The following is a 20,313-nucleotide window of genomic DNA, read 5'->3' on the forward strand; positions in this document are numbered from 1 at the left end:
TTGCCTCCGAAGTATCACTAAAGTAACTATGATTATTACCATCATATTGAAAGGAATTTACTTGTTCATTATTTATTATAATATAAAAATATGAAGCATGGTTTAAGGATTTGGAGGAAAAAATATAAGAAGTATAATCTGAAGTAATCTTAGACCTACCCCTTATTAGTAGCTTGATTGGGGGAAGAATCCTTAACTTCTACTTGCTTATAATTCCTAATGTGGAAAATATGTATAATGGTAGTAGTAATCATCTCACAGGTTTGTAGTGAGGATTAAATAACCAAACGTCTAGGAAAAAACACTTAGAGCACAGTAAGTGATATGATCATTACTATTACTATTAAAATTGGTCTCTGAGATTATTTCTCAAAAGCAAAGTGGATGAAATAATACCATCCACAAAGGTTCCTATCTTGTCATACAGATATCAATCAATTATTAAAAATATATTTATGAAATATCATAAAGTAGTAAGATTTAGGCAACATGCTTTATCAATTCTATTATAGTAATTCTTCTTTTCATTGTTTTCCTATTGCTTGTGGCCTGTTATGCTTTATGTCTATTATTATAAATATTCTGGTACCAGGGTTCCTTCCTCTGGCTTCTATCTCCATATAGAACCTCAGCCCACTTAATTCATCACACAAAGAACTTTACTAGAATTATATCCAAGATTCCATCTTTCTCAAATCCCTCTTTCTCCTTACACTCATATTCTCAATTACCTTTCATGGTTTCCCATTTCCTGAGAGTAAAGGGAAAATTACTTGGCGTGCCTTCAAAGACTTTACATCTATTTCTGCCTCTTTTTTCTGTCTTAGCAGCCAATATGGGTGAGATTTACTGCCTCACATTAGGTTCTGAGCCATTTCACATGATTAAATGTGCACAGATTCTCTCCTGCCTGTGTATTCATGGAGCTCCTCATGTCTACTCTTTAAAGATCACCTTCCCCCAGGGGAGAGAATTTGAGTACTCCTCAAGAACTCAGACTTTTTCTCTTGCAAAAAAAAAAAAAAATCTCCTAACATTTCAGAACTCAGTAGAGTCAAAGCATTTACTATTTGTTTGATTCAGGATCTTAATAAATTCAATGTTGCACTAAGAAAAAGTGATTGTTTTTCAGGTAATGTAATTAATAATTACATGACATACATGGAGAATAGGAACAATGTGACAGAGTTTGTTCTACTGGGGCTCACACAGAATCCAAAAATGCAGAAAATCATATTCGTTGTGTTTTTGCTCATCTACATTGTCACCATGGTAGGGAATGTACTCATCATGGTCACGATCACTGCCAGCCCATTACTGAATTCCCCCATGTACTATTTCCTGGCTCATCTCTCTTTTATTGATGCCTGCTATTCCTCTGTGAATGCCCCTAAAGTGATTGCAGATTCACTCCATAAAAAGAAGACCATCTTATTCAATGGATGCATGACTCAAATCTTTGGGGAACATTTCTTTGGTGCTGCTGATGTCATCCTGCTTACTGCGATGGCCTATGACCGCCACGTGGCCATCTGCAAGCCCTTGCACTATACAACAATCATGAATCGGCGGCTGTGTGCCCTGCTAGTGGAAGTGTCGTGGGTGTTAGGATTTCTTCATGGATTCATACAGATACTCTTCATCTTCAGGTTACCCTTCTGTGGACCTAATGTCATAAATCACTTTACGTGTGATCTGAGCCCTTTGCTCAATCTTGCCTGTGCTGATACCCACACTGTAGGGCTCTTTGTTGCTGCCAACAGTGGTTTCATCTGTCTATTGAACTTCCTCCTCTTGATTGGCTCTTATGTGGTCATTCTGCGTTCCCTAAGGACCTATGGCTTGGAGGCGAGACACAAGGCCCTCTCCACCTGCATCTCTCACATCACAGTGGTGGTCCTATTCTTTGTGCCCTGCATATTTGTGTACATGAGACCTGCTGCTACTTTACCTATTGATAAAGAAGTTGCTGTATTCTACAGTATGATAACTCCCATGTTGAATCCCTTAATCTATACCTTGAGAAATGACCAGATGAAAACTGCCATTAGGAAATTGTGTAGCAGGAAAGATATTTTAAGTGATAGATAAATGTTCTGGGAGCCTGATGTTGATTCTCCAGTTCAAAGCTGAAAAGGATATTGTTGACAATCTCAGGAAAGAAAACCTATGAGATAAAGAAAAATATTAACCAGTACAAATCCTAATTTCTGCAAGGAGTGGAGAAGAAATGGTTATAAGAAAAGGGAAAGAAATCTAGCTGGAGACTACACTTTGCATATTTGGAAAATTCTACCAAATTGGAGCTTAGTTCTTCTGACTTCATCAATGTATATGGATTTATAAACTTTCATTCTACAATAATTAAACAAAATAAAAGAAATAAAAATATATTAGTATTCAGCAGTAATCTTTCTAAAAATCCAAAGAAGTAGGAACTACTATTTTCTTCATTTGTAATTGAGGAAAAAAAGAAAACAGAAAGGAGAAAGTCCCAAAATGGAAATAAAAACCAAGCAGTAAACAGAATCTGATTTCTCAGACCATGTTCTTAACTGCTGTGATATACTGCCAGGCAATCATGATTGAAAGTTAACATAATTATAATTAAAATTAGTTACAATATTATTAATGCTTATATACTGTATATGCAAGAGTGAGTCAAAATTATCTGCACTCTGGCTGCAGAATTTATAGAAGTCTTAATATAACCAGAGTGCAGATAATTTTTGACTCACCCTCCTGTGTATGTGTGCGTGTGTGTATGTCCATCCCACATGACTAAATTCTAATAACTTTAGTTAATAAATCTGCCCCTTTATATATATCATAGTTGATGGCAAGAGTTGACTCTGACACTGTGGTGTGTAACTACTTTAGGAAAGTAAAAGCAGTGGGCCACTGAACCTCTAAGGGGTAGGTAAAGACTATTACACACTACACACACAATTTAACCAAATTTACTTGTAGTAATAAAAATAATTTTCTCTCACTCATGTCACCATTCTATGCTGATAATACATCAGAAAAGGTGATAGTTCAAACAAATTATATTTTAATTCCAGACAGGAATTTCAATTTATAACATCAATAAACAGTCATACTCCAAAAATTACTTGCGTACTTGCTAACAGAGTTTATATATACAGTGTGATGTCTGATTCATGAAAAATATACTGAATTATAAATATAGGTATAAAAGTGATGAATAAATTCAATAAAACACAAAGTAAAAATTAGTGATGGAGAATAGGAACATTTCTTTCTACTTTCATCTATTTCAGACTCTGAGATGAATTCTAGTTCTATCACTTTGAAAAACCATAATTTCTTTTTATCTCCTGTTTAAAATAAGTATAAGAAAGAAATTGATACAGAACATGTCATCAGATGAACAAATTGTTTATCTTGATATTCTCCCAGCTCCAATTCTTATGAATGTTGACTCTTTTGCTATATTTATCTGTTAATCAAGTTTTTGGTAGTATTTCATTATAAAAAGCTGTTTTTAAAAACATGAATCTCTATCAGCACAAAAAATAACTTCAGGATAAATATATCTCATTCATTTATTCTATTTTTCATTCATTAACTAATATGTTTTTTTCCATGGAATGTATCAAGCACATGATGGTTGCTGGGGCTTCAGCAGTGAACAAATAAAAACCTGATTGATGGCTTCACTGAGCTGAGATCCAGTGAAAGACTGTCAAAGAGAGCAGAAAGTTACAACACAGTGTTATAAATGGTACAATAGAAGAAGCACAGGGTACTCACTATGAAAACGTGTTTGAGGGACACAACAAATACCTGGGGACTCAGAAAAGATTCCAGTGTGAAAACACATACAAAAATGGGACTCAAAGGTTGTAAAAGGGTCAGCTTAGTGAGCAGGCATCACATGCAATAAGTGTATTCCTAGAAGATGGAATAGATAACAAAGGCCAGAAGGTGAATATAAGAAAGGAGAAATCCTAATTAATTTGATATAGCTGTGGTTGTGAAATCAATCACTCATTCAAAAATTATTTATTAAATGCCCATTGTGTGCCACCACAGGCTGAACAGTTCGTTTATAGAGTAAATACCAAGACATGAAGTTAGAGAGAGAGGACCGGAGAAGGTCAAGAAGGGTCTCATAATTGTGTTAAGACATAATGCTAAGTACTATGGGAAAACAATTGGATGATCTTTTAAGCTACCAAATGAGGCAATTATATTGTTTTAGAGTGAAAATTCTAGCAGGATTCAAAAAAAAAACACACATTGAAGGGGGCATCACATGCAACAGAAGAGCATTTAGGAGGTTGCTGTAATGATTTGAACGTGAAATGATGGAGACTTAAACTCTGGTGGGGCCAGTGATGATGGGGAATGTTGTGGACACTGCTACATCCTGGCCAAAACTCCATTACTGGGCCACTGCACCCAGGCCCCAACTGCTGTGTGTTTGAGAGAATGATAGCTTACAGCTCCATCCTTTCTGGACAAGTGCCAGAGATAATTGAAACTGTCTTACTAGGGGATTATACACACCATCCCAGGGTCCACCACAGGCCAATAAATGCCTGGAGCAGGAGTAAAAAAGACTGGTCCCCTTGCCTTAAACTGGAACTAATTCCATAGTACAATATGTACTCCAGAGTTTACACAGCTCCAGGCTAAACCAAACTCTAACTGGAGTTGTATCCTTTTCTCCCCTACCATAGACAGTTTTCCTCCACCATTCTCCTTATAAATTACTTTCATAGATATTCCATCTCAGTGTTTGTATCATGGGGAACACATACTATAATATAGAGATAGAGAAGAGTTCAAGAAACATTTAGGAGTCATAAACAAAAGAACTGGAGAGAGGATGAAGATTTGAGAAAGAAGAGTCATGAATCAAATCCAAATTCTGGCTTAGATCACTGGAGGTTTGAGGAAACTGAGAAGAAGAAACAGAAGAAGCTTGAGCCTTCTTTGCTAGATGAAGAGCTTTCTCTACCCCAGAGGGTATACCCCCTTATCCTCTATCTGAAGAATTAACCCTGCATTGGCTAAGGAAACTATAATGTATCCCCTGCAACAGTTGCCATGAAAGGCAATTCTCCTCAGGGCCACCTCCAACACCCCTCTTTGCTCTTAGTTTTGTGACTAGTCACAGGTCTCTGCAGGCACCTGAAAGTGACGTTAAAGGGTGACATCTGAGGAGGTACACTATACTCCAAAACAACTACTTGACTTTTCTTATATATATAAACAAATATCTAGGAAATATATGTGGAAATGGATAATCGTAGGAAAAAAATACTATGATCAGGGCTTATTTATTGATATTGGATAACTAGCAGAGATTCTGCATTTAATATTGCACCTGGGGGGGTTAAGAAAGGCTCTAACAGTCTGTGTGGTGGTGGTAACACATTAACCAAATGTGGCCCACAGTGAGCAGCTTAGAAATGTCTGGCTTAAGCTTAGTTTAACATAGATAAAGAGATTCAAAGGCAGAGGTTGATTGGAAGGTTAGAGTGGATTTGTCATTTCAGATCTATACAGCCACAGTGGGTGGGTCCAGAAGATGTATCTTTTGCCACAACCATGAGAAATAAATTGGTAGGGGGAGACTCATCATCCTTGAAAAGTTCTGTGATAGCTCTTTTCTACAGGCCAGATATCCAGTGGAAAGTATGGTCACTGATTTGGGAAATCCAAATACAATGAGAGTGATTTGTTCCCAGGTAACAGTGGCCAAGTGATGGCACTCAACCTCAAAGGCAAGGTGGGTGTGGTTACTGTAATGGACAGCAGAGTCAAAAAAAAGCAATCAGGATAATCAACACAAGAAGATAGTGTTGTCTAGCTGATCATGATGTTCATAGAAGTGGAGAGGAAGTCTATTCTTAGTTCATCAGTGTCAGAAGCAAAGTTCTAGGTTAAGTAAAAAATAAACGTAACTCAAACCATTAAAATGGAAAGCCATGTCATTGCCATCAATTCCCAGACTTGAGCCAGTTTACAGATTCAGAGTCCTTTAAATAAAGGGGAAATTGACACTATATGAAGAAGAACCCTGGTACTTTGCTAAAATTTATGATGTGTCATTGTCTCAAACTTCACTGAAAGGACATATGGCCTTTTATCAGAGTAACTATGCATTGTAGAAAAGGAAATAAGCAGAAAAGTCACTTAAAATTGGGCATTGACTTTGACCTGAAGCTGATTTCAGGGGAACCAAGCCAATGTGTTGATCCACCAATCAAAGTAGTAGCTTAGAGAAATCTGATGTTGATGGAGTTTTATCTCAGGTCTATATAGTGTGTCCAGTGGTCACCAAAGCTGTGTCATGGTTACTTCCCCACTTCCAGAATGCATAATTGGAAAAAACAATATTAACCACTGGCAGAATCCTCACATTTGATAATTGAAAGCTTAACTAGGTGGAGACCTCAGTGTCAGCTGCTATAACAGATATAGTTGGATTGCATAATCAAATTCACAGAGGCTCTGGTACCTGGTATGCAGGTACCAATCTGCTTTTTATCTCCCTGTCAGTATGGATTATGAGAAGCTATTACATTTCAGATTGAAAGGCCAGCAATATTTCTTCACTGCCCTACCTGAGGAGTATATCAACTCTCTCCAGCACTATGTCTTAATGTACTTTATAAGGCTATTCATTGTCCTCCATTCTACAAAATATAATACTGATCCATTATATTAATGTCTTTATGCTGATTGGCCCAAGTGATCAAGAAGTAGCAACAGCTGTAGATTATTTTGGTAAGATAATGCTGTGTTAGAAGGTGGGAGAAGTCCAACTAAATTTAGAAGCCCCAAACTCAGTGTAATTTCTAGCATATCAAGCTCTCTCTTTTACGGTGAAGGATAGCTTATTCAATATGTCTTCTCCTATAACCTAAGAAAATTGTACAATGTCCAGTGGACCTTATAGGATTTTCCAGGGAACATATTTTTCTTTTGAGTTTGTTTCTCAGGCCCAGTTATAAAGGGACTGGAAAAATATTAATTTTGCGTAGGGCTCAGAAAAAGAATAAGATCTGGGACACGTCCAGGCTTTCATGCACGCTTCTCTGACACTTGGGAAAAATGATCCAGAAGTTCTATGGTGCTTGATGTGTCAGTGGCAGATAAGAATTTTGGAGGCTTTGCCAGTCTTCCATATGTGAATTGAAGTGCAAGGACTTAGTATTTTAGAGCAAAGCTTGCCATACTTTGCAGATAACTATTCTCCTTTTAAGAAATATCTCTCATTCTGCTTCTGGGCCATTGTAGAGTCTCAACGCTTCACCATGGGCCACCAAGTTACTATGCAACCTGGGCTGCCCATCATGACCTTGGTGTTATCTGACCCATCAAAGCTATAAAGTTGTGTGTGCACAGCAGTAATTCATCATGAAGTGGAAGTGCCATATACGTGATCTGGCCCAAGTAGGATCTAAGGCAGTTAAATTCCATTTGGAGAAGTGGCAGCAATGCCCATGGTCCCCACTCTAGCTACACTTCCTTCCTCTCCCAGTCTGCATCTATGGATTCATGGGGGTTGAGTATGCTCAGTTGACAGAGGAAGAGAAGACTTGGAACTTGTATCCAGATATTTCTGCAAGGATATGCAGGCATAACTCAAAAGTGGAGAGCTGCATCACTACAGCCCCATTCTGGAAAATCCCTGAAGATCAGTAGTGAAGGGAAACTCTCCCAATGCTAAAAACTCCACAGAGTGTACCTGGTTTTCTACTTTGCTTGCAAGGAGAAATGTTGAAATGTGAAATATATACTGATTCATGCTTTGGGTGGATTATTTAACTGGATGGTCAGGGACTTGGAAGGAACATAATTAGAATATTGGCAAAAAAATGAGGAAGAGGTGTTTTTGCACACTTCTTTGAATGGGCAAAAAGCATGAAATTATTTGTGTTCCTTTTGTCATAAAGGTTTAAAATGAGAGTGTCACCATTCACCACCACCATTAGTAAACTATTAGTAGAATTTTTGCGTCCTGTTTCCATCAACTTATGCTCTGCTTACTTAGAGGTCTTAGTCCCAAAGGGAAAAATGTTTCCACCAGGAGACACACAAGTTTCTGTTGAACTGAGTGTTAAGACTCCTGCCTCAACACTTTGGGCTGCTCATGCCTCTGAATCACAATAAGTTACTGTGATGGTTGGGGTGACTGATCCTGAGTAACAAGGGAAAAGTGGACCACTCCATAAAGAATGGTATGCCTGGAAAGAGAAGTTCCCATGGGCTTATCTTAGTGTTATCACATCTGATGATAAAGATCAATAGAACACTATAGCAACCGAATCCAGGCAGAACTACAAATGGCCCAGGGTTTTTATCAATGAAGGTCTGTGCCACCCCACCAGGTAAAGATCACAGTCAGCTTAGTTGCTTGCTGAAGGCACAGAGAATACAAAATGAGTAACCAAAGATATTAGTTATAAAGACCAGCTACAACCATGTAACCATTTACAGAAATGAGGACTGTAATTGTATGTACAATTTATTTTATGAATATGTTTGTGTTTGTACTGTATTTATATAAACAAATATATATGTAATTTGTTTTATTTCTCTTAGTATTTTATTATGTAATATTATGCTACCTTTCTATCATAGTATTTAGTTACTATTTATTTTCATCACAGTATTTTAGTTGCAGGATACGGATGAATTTACCTCCCAAGGACTTTACGTCCCCTTCTCGGGATAGACAGTACATTTCACCTATTCGCAGGAGAGTTGTGCCACGTTGGAGGAACTATGACTTCAGTATTGTCTTTATTTTGAGATTAACCATGGTTTTAGGAGATGCATACAGATACCAAATTGACATGCAGTAGACTTGAGATGGCTAATTATTTGTGTTAACTTGTTTAGGCCACAAGGTGAACAGATATTTGCTGAAACAGTTATTGTTTTGAGTAGTGTTTGTGAGTTCTTTTCTGGATGGTATTAATATCTGAATTGATAGACTGAGTATAGCGGTTTGCCCTCTCTACTCTGGGTGGTCCTCAACCTTTCAGCCCAATTAGTTGAAAGTCTGAAAATAACAAGAACGTGAACTCCCTTAAATATTAGAGAACATTCTTGCCTGAAAACCATCAAAATGAAATATCAGCTCTTCTTTTGTGAAGGCCTGCATGCAGGCAAATTAGCTCTTCCTGACTTTACAGCAGCTTTCTGCCTATGGACCTGAACTGGGACATTGACTGTTACTAGTTTTCAGCAGTTTCTGGCCTCTAGACACAAACTGGGATGTTTTTGTGCAAGGATTTTGCACTTGACAGCTCCCATAATCACTATATAAGTTCCAATTCCTTATAGTAAATCTCTTCCTATGTATATTGCTGTTGGTTCTAAAATATATCACATTTTCATGGTTTGTCAAATTTAATTTTGTTAAGATATCAATAATACCTGAAACAACACAGATTCAATATAATTCTTACCAAAGTCCCAGTGATACTTTTTACATGTAAGTAAAAATCATCTGAAATATTCATGTAGAATTTCAAGGGACTCCATAGCCAAAGTAATCTTAAAGAGAAAAACCAAGTTGGAGTTCTCCCTCTTCCTGATTTCAAAACTTCTTCTAAGACTACAATATTTGAAACAATTTGGTACTGACATAAAGACAGATGTATATGCCAATAGAATAGATTACAGAGCCAAGAAATAAACCATCACATTAACACTCAATGACTTTCTACAAGAGTGCCAAGACCATTCAATGGGGAAAGGGCAGTTTTTTCAACAAATGGAGATGACAAAACACATGGCCATAAGCAAAAGAATGATGGTGGACCCTTAACTTTTACCATATACACAATACATTCAAAATGGATCAAAGACCTTAACATAAGCACTAAAGCTGTGGAGCACTTAGAAATGTTAGAGAAGAAAAGATTTAGAGTGTTAGATTAGGCAAAGTTTTTTTGAATATGTAACCAAAAACACAGGTAACAGAAGAAAAATATAAGTAAGTTGGACATATTAAATTTAAAAACTTCTATGCATTAAGGAACAGAGAGAAAAGGTAACCCACAGAATGGAGGAAACACTTGCAAATAAATATTTGATAAGGAGTTAATATCCAAAATATGAATTTTTGCAATTCAATAACAAATTACAACCCAGATAATAAATGGACAAAACCTTAGACATGTTTTCCAAAGAAGATATACAAGTGTCCAATAAACACATGAAAAGTTGCCCAAATCATTAATCACACTCATTCCCTGTTCATGGGGATGTAAAATGGTACAACCAATATGAAGAGAGTATGACATTCCTCAAAAAGTGAATAATAGTTTTAGCGTATGCTCCAGCATGTCCACTTCTGGCTATATATCCAAAAAAATTGAAAGCAGACTCTCAAAGAGGTAATTATACACTTGTGCTCATAACAGCATTATTCAGAGCAGACAAAATGTTTAAGCAACGTAAGTATCCAGCAACACATGAACAGATAAATGTGATATACATGCAATATAATAGTATTCAACATTAAAAAGGAAGCAGATTCTGACACATGCTACATCACAGATAAAGTGTGAGGACATGTTAAATAATATAAGCCATTCTTGTTTAAAGAACCTTACATGTTATAACAAGTTTATATTTACCAGTAAATTGTGAAAATAACACAGAGAGTTTCCATATACTCTACATTCAGTTTCCACTACTATGAACTTATATTAGTATGGTACATTAGTCAAAACTAATTAATCACCATTATTTTCTTCTTCAGAGTCTGATCCAATACACCACACTATATTCAGGTGTCAAGATTTCTTCATCTCCTCCAGTGATGGTTTCGCTGAATTTTCTTGTTTTGATTGACCTTCAGAGAATTGACAACTAGTCGGACATTTGGTATAAAAGCACTCCATTGGAGTTTCTTGATATTTTAGTCAAGATTGGACAAAGATTATGGGTGTTTGGGGGAGAGACCACAGAAATAAAGTTCCATTTTCTCATGACATCACATCAATGGTTACATAGTGTCAATGTGACTTTTCACTCTTGATGTTTCCTTGCTCACCTGACTGAGGTAGTGTTTGTCACATTTCTATCTGTAAATTTACATTTTCCCTCATTCCATAGTGTTATCTTCGCAAGGAAGTCACTTTAAGTGTATGGACAGCTCACTCTTGAGAGGTGGAGAGTCTGAAGACGGTATCCACATAAATCATTTGAGGTTTGTTTGCTTATTCTCCCATATTTATTTATTTATTTATTTATTTATTTATTTATTTATATCATTTTAACTCCTGGATATTTATTTTGCATTTTTGAGTTTATTTCTGTTCCATGTTATTTATTTTGTTGCTGCATCTTTTTCCAGCTTTGTAAGCTGTGTCTCTTTCATTTAACTGCTGTGTCCCTTTGGCAGATCTTCATCACTATGTGAGTGTGTGTGTTTTAGAACTTCCTTATTTTCTAAGCATTTGTAGCTGCTCCGGTTCCTCTTTACATTCACTGACGAACACCTAAAATCAGTCATTTCTTCAAGAAGTGCTAATTCCTTTTACTGGAGTACAGTATTATAAACCAAATCCTGTGTACTAGAAAATCATCATTTTGTTTTTTATTCTAATCTAAAGACATAATTTATGACCCATATAAAGATCTTTATTTTTTAAATAATGCACCTTTTTTCCTAATAATATGATAAGACAAATTGAAGATTAAGGTCTTTATCACATGTGGCTCATATCTCCTAATTGGAAGAGAAGGGACACTTTAGGGAATGGCCTTCCCCAGACTCCTGTATTTTGCATCATTCATGTTTGAACACTTCTCCAGGGAAGGCAAAAGAGATGTACTTGCCATTCATAATCTTATGTGAGAGTGAATTTCAGAAAGTGAGGGATGCATCTGGAATCAACTTATTCTGGCATGCAGGTGAGAGCTGTCTCCTTGTGAGATTAAAGAGATCCTAGTTCTAGGTAGGCAAAAGTAATTTTAGGATTTTTTTTTCATTTGAATAAAGGGTTCCAAATTGCCTTGGGAAGAAAAGAGGACAATTGAACATCTTAACCTGTGCATAAACTCTTACAAAACTGGTAAGATTTTTATTGGGGATTAACTTAGTTTTACACAATACTTTGAGAAAGTGAATCTGATCAATGTCACTATAAGTATCTAATACATACAACACATGTGTGGAAGGATAGAACATTCAGGACATCTGTAGCTGTATTCTACATTCTCAAGTGAGATGAAGGCAATAAAGGATGTGCACAGCAGCTCTTGATGGAAATGAGCACTGATGGGTAAGGGGCACTGGAAGTGAGGGTGTGAGATGTAAGCAAATAGGAATAATATCTACTTAGGAGTTTCAGGATGTGCTTCATAGACAAGATTTTTTGGCAGATATAGTAAGATTCGGACTTCCCTTTTCCTCAATGGCATTTCAGTATAGCACAGTGCGGAACACTCTTGCGTTTTATCCGCAGGATATTTTCCTAATTATTTTCATTCATTCAAAAAATATTTGTTAAGTAGCTACTTTTTTCTACACACTGAAATACAGTCCTTTATGGACAAAAATTCCCATTCTTATGATGCTGCATTTTAATAGGTGTCAACTGTATATATGTAATTCTAATACATGTATATCTCTATGTATTCATAGGTACTTAGATATAAATATGTGAATTATACAGATTTGCCTATCTTTCTATATATCATGTATAAATATACAAATATAGATAAGGAGAGATATTTCTATAATATTCTTAAATGATATAAACTGCAAAAAATTTTTCATATTTTGGTTAAAGGGCTTTGACCAGATTATACTGGGAAAACATCGAGAAAGTCAGTGAACTTGTAGTTGAAGGTGGTGTGATGGTGTGTGATGTGATTAGAAAGCACCATAACTAGCTCTGTAGTTGACTTTACATCTTACTCATGCTCTTGAGTCATATGGTTGCCCCCAAAACTTTGCTGTCCTTCCTGCCTACCTCAGAAGACAGTTCTTATGGCTCCGAGATTTGCCATTGTGAATAATAGTCCATCACCTAAGATAAAGTTTCAAAAAGCTTTACTTTTCAACACAACACTTCATAATGATGCACTGTTAAATTTCTCCAAAGAGCACATCTTAAAAAAATGGGTATTGCTCATATTTCTGTTGCCAAGAATGAAGTTTCCTCATACCCAGAGTACAAAAACATGTTTTTGTTGGCATTCTTCTTAAGGCAATTCATTTATATATGAGTTTATGTTTGTGCAATATGTATCATCCTGCTTTTAATTAACACGTACCATCCTAGCACACAATGCAGGCCTCTTATTTTACATTTTAAAATATAGAAACCATTGTATATATATCTTCATTCTTTTCATCAATTGCTTTATCAATGTGTGATATCAGTAAAAGTACTCTCCCTTATAAATTCAGCTCCTTTCAGATGTATTTTAAGTCCTTTCTCATCTTTTTCTACCATAGAAAATGATGCAATTATAGTCTCCATCCCTGTGAGACTACATCTAGGAAGTGGAATCACTGTACCCATGTCTATGTGCAGTTGTAATGTTATAATTGTTAAAAATAACCCTTAAGAGATTGTGTACACTTCCACTCCTACCAAAATGAGTGGTACTGACTGTTACCTACAACTTGTCAGCACTCTATGTCAACAGACTGGCACGACATTAAAATTATGAAAATAATAGGTGAAAACATCTAATTGGGCACTTCATTTGAATATATTTAATTGTGAGTGAAACTGAGCATATTTTCATATGCTTAATTATGTTTAATAAGGAAGAGTATCTCTTAAAATTTATTCTTTTGCCCATTATTTATTTTACTGTACTTTTTTAAGATTGACATGTAAAATCAATTTGTGCTTGAAAATTATGCTTATGTTTGGCATAGGAGTTGTAAATATACCATATCAGTTCATCACTTATAATTTGTTACTGACTTTGCTACTATTTGGAGACTATAAGGGCACATAAAAGAACTTGTGCAGTGTTTGGCATATAGGTATATATGAACAAATAATGTATTTTTATTTTTATCATCTCTTACTTAAAATGAGAGTGCAGGACATTATACCTATATCTATATCTATCTACTAGGGTGAGTCAGATATTATCTGCACTCTGGTTATATTAAAACTTCTGTAAATTCTATAGCCAGAGATCACATTTTGGACTGACCCTCATATCTATCTATCATCTATCTATCTACCTATCTATCTATCTATCTATCCATCTAATCACAATAATTCTATTGAAAAGTCTCAGATATGACTTGGAGCCTCCTGAGCTCATTTTCTAAATTCTTGGTCCTAAGCTTTAAACCTGCAATTTAAAAGAATGTTGTGATTTATGTAAAAATTTCTCCTTCCACATATATATATATTTTTAACTTCTAGAATCAGTGAGTCCATGTGTCTTAAGAAAACATACTGAAAGGCTTAGAAAAATAATAAATGAGGGGACAAATTTAACTTTAGACAACATAGTATAATTTAAAAACTATACATTTTAATAATAAAAGTTGGAGTTAAAATTATAAACAACTAGAAGATTTTGAAAAGTAAAGTAAAAGGAAGTAAACTTAGTCAAGGCAACATATTAAAATAAATCTCATGATGGACTGGACCAACTGACCGGGTATTCAATGCTAAATTTTATATTTATTGTTTCCTTCTCTCTACCTCACTTTCTATCATCTGTATCTTTGTGTGTATGCATTTGTGTGTGTGTAGGTCCCGTTTCAGAAGACACGCTGAATTCATTAAACAATCATTCTTTGATACTCAGACTATCTACTAGAATAATAGAGAGTACAGGACATTTGGGTGGTTCAAGAAATGTAAAAGCAGATTAGGTAAATCACGCAAAATTTTTCTTTACTTCTGCACACACCTACCCTCATATAGATATATTCTTGATTAAAATTGAATAAATCATTCTGCTGAAAAAGTAAGTTCGAGCAAATAACCCAAATCAGCGTTTATTGTTTCTGAAGAATAATTTGCTTTTTCATTATTTTCTTATTTTATGTCATTATTTTCATACACAATGACGGAAATAAATTGTGTTGGGAATTCCATTTTTTCAGATAAAAGCAGTACATGGCAGGTAAATGATTACCCATTGGAAGGTGTCAGTTTCATGATCAAGCACATTGTATTCTACCTCCAAATTTAGTATTTAATTTTTTTTTTCTTTTCTTCTTTGCGTATTTTTTCTAACCGGTGCTTTCCCCTCAAGCAAAACAATGCAGCAAAATAACAGTGTCACTGAGTTCATACTGTTAGGATTGACACAGGATCCTAAGAGGCAAAAAATGGTGTTTGTAATCTTCTTCACTTTCTATGTGGGAACCATGGTGGGGAATTTGCTTATTATTATGACCATCAAGTTCAGCCAAACACTTGGGAGCCCCATATACTTCTTCCTATTTTATTTGTCCTTGGTTGATACCTGTTTTTCAACTTCCACAGCTCCTAGACTAATTGTGGATGCCCTGTCTACAGAGAAAAGCATATCTTATAGTGAGTGCATGACTCAAATCTTTGCATTGCATTTATTTGGCAGCATGGAGATCTTTGTCCTTGTCCTCATGGCCATTGACCGCTGTGTGGCCATCTGCAAGCCTTTGCGTTATTCAAACACCATGAGGCGTCAGGTGTGCGTCATCCTGATTGCTCTTGCCTGGTTAGGGTCTTTCATACATTCTATAGCTCAGATCTTCCTAGCCTTGAGATTGCCCTTCTGTGGATCCAATATGATTGATCACTATTGCTGTGATATGCAGCCCTTGTTGAAACTCGCCTGCATGGATATTTATGGGATGAACCTACTGGTGGTGTTTAATAGTGGGGCCATTTGCACAAGCAGTTTTGTAATTCTGATGATCTCATACATTGTTATCCTGCATTCACTGTGGAACCACAGTGCAGAAGGGAGGAAAAAAGCTCTCTCCACTTGCACTTCCCACATCATTGTGGTTGTCTTATTTTTTGGTCCATGTATATTTATATATACCCGCCCCCCAATCACTTTCCCCGTGGACAAGACGATAGCAGTATTTTATACTATTGGAACACCCTTCCTCAATCCACTCATCTACACACTGAGGAATGCAGAAGTGAAAAATGCCATGAGAAAGTTATGGCATGTCAGAATTACCTCAGAAAGCAAAAGATGAATTGAAGGCTTGGCCTGATTATCTATTGAGTCATGGTTTTATTGGATCTGTACAGGTATCAGATATGATAATATCTGACTATTGTGGGAATAACATAAATCAAAAATAAGATTGTGAGTTGCTGTTTGTTTTTCTAGTTCACAGGCAAGTTGAATGCCATGGTTTCTATTTCTTTAAGTAGACAAAAGATACAACAATAACTACTTTCTCCTGTCAAAGATTGTTTTGAAATAAACTTAGTAAAATAGCAAAAGTTTTCTGTTCACATTTCTTTTTACTTTCTGGGACATTGCAAAATTCAGTGGAGCCTCAAACCTGGCATGTCATTCATGAGGAGGGCCATATATATAAAAGAGAATAGAAGCATTATGATTCCATCATAAACTCATCTAGTATACATCCCCCTAACAGCAACAGACACAGAGACACATGCACAGACACACAGACACACACACAATACAAGGAGTAGTGGTTATTTGCATTTCATATGAAGAAACGAATTCTGTAAGAGGTACAAAATAGAATAAAATAAAATAGCTAACTTGTAAGTAAAAAAAAATACCTATGTGTTATTAGATAATAGAATAAGCAGCTATATAGAAAAATAAACTTAGAAAGTTTTATTTGGTTCAAAGTACTTGTAGTCAAAATAAACTAGGAAATTATATAATTCTAAAAGTTTTGGTAAAATGATATCCATCCAATATATAATTATTGGAGTGGTCACCTGCCCTCAAAAGCAGTTCACCTAGAAAATATACCATTCCTTGTAATTATCCTTTCATTTTATTTTTTATCATTTTTAAACATTTTTCATTTTATATTGGACTATAGTTGATTAAGAATGTTGTGTTAGCTTCAGGTATACATCAAAGTGATTCAGTTATACCTAAAAAGGTATCTATTCTTTTTCAATTTTTTTCTCTTTAAGATTATTACAGAATATTGATCAGAATTCCCTGTGTTATACAATAGGTTCTTGCTGCTTATTTTTTTTAATATAGAACTGTGTGCATATCATTACCAAACTCCCAAAATATCCCTCTCTCCAACCTTTCCCACCCTGGTAACGATAAGCTTGTTTTCAAAGTTTGTAAGTCTGTTTCTGTTTTGTAAATAAGTTCATTTACACCATTGTTTTTAGATTCCATATATAAGCGATATCTTATGATGTTTGTCTGTCTTTCTCTGTCTTAAACTTCACTTAGCATGATAATTTCCAGTTCCACCCATGGTGCTGCAAATGGCATTATTTCATTATTTTTAATGGCTGAGTATTATTTTATTGTATGTATGTACCACATCTTCTTTATCTATTCCCCTGTTGATGGGCACTTAGGTTGCTTCTATGTCTCAGCTCTTGTAAACAGTTCTGCAACACTGCTGAACACTGGGGAGCATGTATCCTTTCAAACCTGTTTCCCTCTGAATATATGACCAGGAGTGGGATTGCTGGATCATATGGTAGCTCTATTTTAGTTTTTTAAGGAACCTCCATACTGTTCTCTGTAGTGGCTATAACAATTTACATACCAACCAACAGCATAGGAGGGTTCTCTTTTCTCCACCCCCTCACCAGCTCTTATTTTTTAGTAGATTTTATAATGATGGCCATTCTGAATGGTGTAAAGTGATATCTCACTGTAGTTTTGATTTGCTTTTCTCTAATAATCAGAGATGTTGAGCATTTTTATGTGCCTCTTGGCCACCTGTATGTCACCTTTGGAGAAACGTCTCAAGATCTTCTGCTCATTTTTTTTATTGGATTGTTTATTGTTTTGATATTGAGCCACATGATCTGTTTGTAAATTTTGGAGACTAAATTTCCCTATCAGTTGCATCATTTGTAAATATTTTGTCCCATTCTCTGGGTTGCCTTTTTTTTTTTTTTTTCCTTATGCTTCCGTTTGCTATGCAAAAGCTTTTCAGTTTAATTAGGTCCCATTTCTTTATTTTTTTTGTTTTCATTTCTATTAATATTGGAGGTGGCTCAAAAGAGATGCTGTAGCAATTTATGTCAAAAAGTGTTTGGCCTATGTTTTTCTCTACGAATTTTATAGTATCCAGTCTTACATTTAGGTATTTAATCCATTTTAAGTTTATTTTTGTGTATGATGTTATATATTGTTCTAATTTTATTCTTCTACATGTAGCCATACAGATTTTCCAGCATGATTTATTGAAAAGAATGTCTTTTATCCATTGTACATTCTCAGCTCCTTTGTCATAGATTAATTGACCATAGGTGTGTGGTTTGTCTTTGTTTTTTTTTTTTTTGTTTGTTTGTTTGTTTGTTTGTTTTTTGTTATTTCCTGGGCTTTCTAGCCTATTTATATTTGTGTTTTTGTCCTGGAACCATACTGTTTTGATGACAGTAGCTTTGTAGTATAGTCTGAAATCAGGACGCTTGATTCCTCCACCTCTATATTTCTTTCTCAGAATTCTTTGGCTATTCAGTGTCTTTTGTATCTCCATAAAAACTTTAGGATTTTTTGTTCTGGCCCTGGGAAAAAAAGGCCATTGTTAATTTGATAGAGATTGCATTGAATCTGTAGACTGCCTTGAGTAGTATATTCATTTTAATAATACTGATTTTTCCAACTTTAGAACATTATATCTTTCCATCTGTATCATCTTCTATTTCTTTCATTGACATATTATAGTTTTTGGAGTACAGATTTTTTGTTTCCTTAGGCAGGTTTATTCCTAGATATTTTATTCTTTTTGATGCAATTGTAATTGTGACTAATTCTTTAATCTCTCTTTCTGAACTTTCATTGTTAGTGTATATATGCAACAGATTTCTGCGTATATATTTTTTTATCCTGAAACTACTTAATTCATTGATGAGCTCTAGTAGTTTTCTAGTACAATCCTTATGAATTTCTATGTATAGTATTATGTCATTTGCAAAAAATGACACTTTTACTACTCCTTTTTCAATTTGGGTTCTTTTTATTTCTTTTTCTTCTCTGATTGCCATGGCCAGGACTTCAAAAACTATGTTGAATAAAAGCAATGAGAGTGCACACCCTTGTCTTGTTCCTGATCTTTGAGAAAATGCTTTCAGCTTTTCACCACTGAGTATGAGGTAGCTGTATGTTTGTCATATATGGCCTTTATTATATTGAGGTCTCTTCCTTCTATGCCCACTTCCTGGAGAGTTTTTATCATAAAAGGGTATTGAATTTTGTTGAAAGCTTTTTTGGCATCTATTGAAATAATTGTATGATTTTTATTCTTCACTATGTTGAAGTGGTGTATTGCATTCATTATTTTGCAGATGTTGAAAAATCCTTGAATGCCTAGGATAAATCTCACTTGATCATTTTCCTTTTAATGTATCATTGGATTCAGATTGCCATTATTTTCTTGAGGATTTTTGTGTCTATGTTCACCAATGATCCTGGCCTGTAATTTTCTTTTATTTTGTGTTATCTTTCTATTGTTTTGGTATAAGGGTGATTATGGCTTCAAGCAATAATTTTGGGAGTATTTCTTCCTCTGCAATTTTTTGGAATACTTTATGGGTCTGTGTTAAGTCTTTTTTTTTTTTTTTTTTTTAAGAACTTTTATGGAGATACAGTTAACAGACAATAAACAGCATATATTTAGAGTATACAATTTGGTTTCACAATCTCCCAATTCATTCCCCCCCAACTGTCCCTGCTTTCCCCACTTGGTGTCCATATGTTTGTTCTCTACATCTGTGTCTCTATTTCTGCCTTGCATTTCCTCTCTCATAGTTGTTAGCATTTGCCTTATGTATTGAGGTGCTCCTATATTGGGTGCATATATATTTATAATTGTTATCTCCTCTTCTTGGCTTGATCCCTTGATCTTTATGTAATGTCCTTTCTTGTCTCTTGTAAAATTTTTTAAAGTCTACTTTACCTGATATGAGTATTGCTGCTCCAACTTTCTTTTGATTTCCATTTGCATGGAATATCTTTTTCCATCCCCTCACTTTCAGTCTGTATGTGTCCCTAGGTCTCAGGTGGGTCTCTAGGAGACAGCATATATATGGGTCTTGCTTTTGTATCCATTCAGCCAGTCTGTGTCTTTTGCTTGGTGCATTTAGTCCACTTACATTCAAGGTAATTATTGATATGTATGTTCCTATT

General features: G+C 35.3%; 2 protein-coding genes across 2 annotated transcripts; both read left to right on the forward strand.

The window, feature by feature from the left end:
• Positions 1-1,152: 1,152 nt before the first annotated feature.
• LOC130848973 (olfactory receptor 4C46-like) lies at positions 1,153-2,091 on the forward strand. The gene has a single exon (XM_057727457.1). It carries the CDS (start codon positions 1,153-1,155, stop codon positions 2,089-2,091), a length of 939 nt encoding a protein of 312 aa, XP_057583440.1.
• A 13,165-nt stretch (positions 2,092-15,256) lies between these two features.
• LOC130848976 (olfactory receptor 4C11-like) lies at positions 15,257-16,189 on the forward strand. The gene has a single exon (XM_057727461.1). The coding sequence runs from the start codon at positions 15,257-15,259 to the stop codon at positions 16,187-16,189; it is 933 nt and encodes a 310-aa protein (XP_057583444.1).
• Positions 16,190-20,313: the final 4,124 nt, after the last annotated feature.

The sequence above is a fragment of the Hippopotamus amphibius genome, chromosome 3 (assembly GCF_030028045.1).
Source record: "Hippopotamus amphibius kiboko isolate mHipAmp2 chromosome 3, mHipAmp2.hap2, whole genome shotgun sequence".
Classification (NCBI taxonomy): domain Eukaryota; kingdom Metazoa; phylum Chordata; class Mammalia; order Artiodactyla; family Hippopotamidae; genus Hippopotamus; species Hippopotamus amphibius.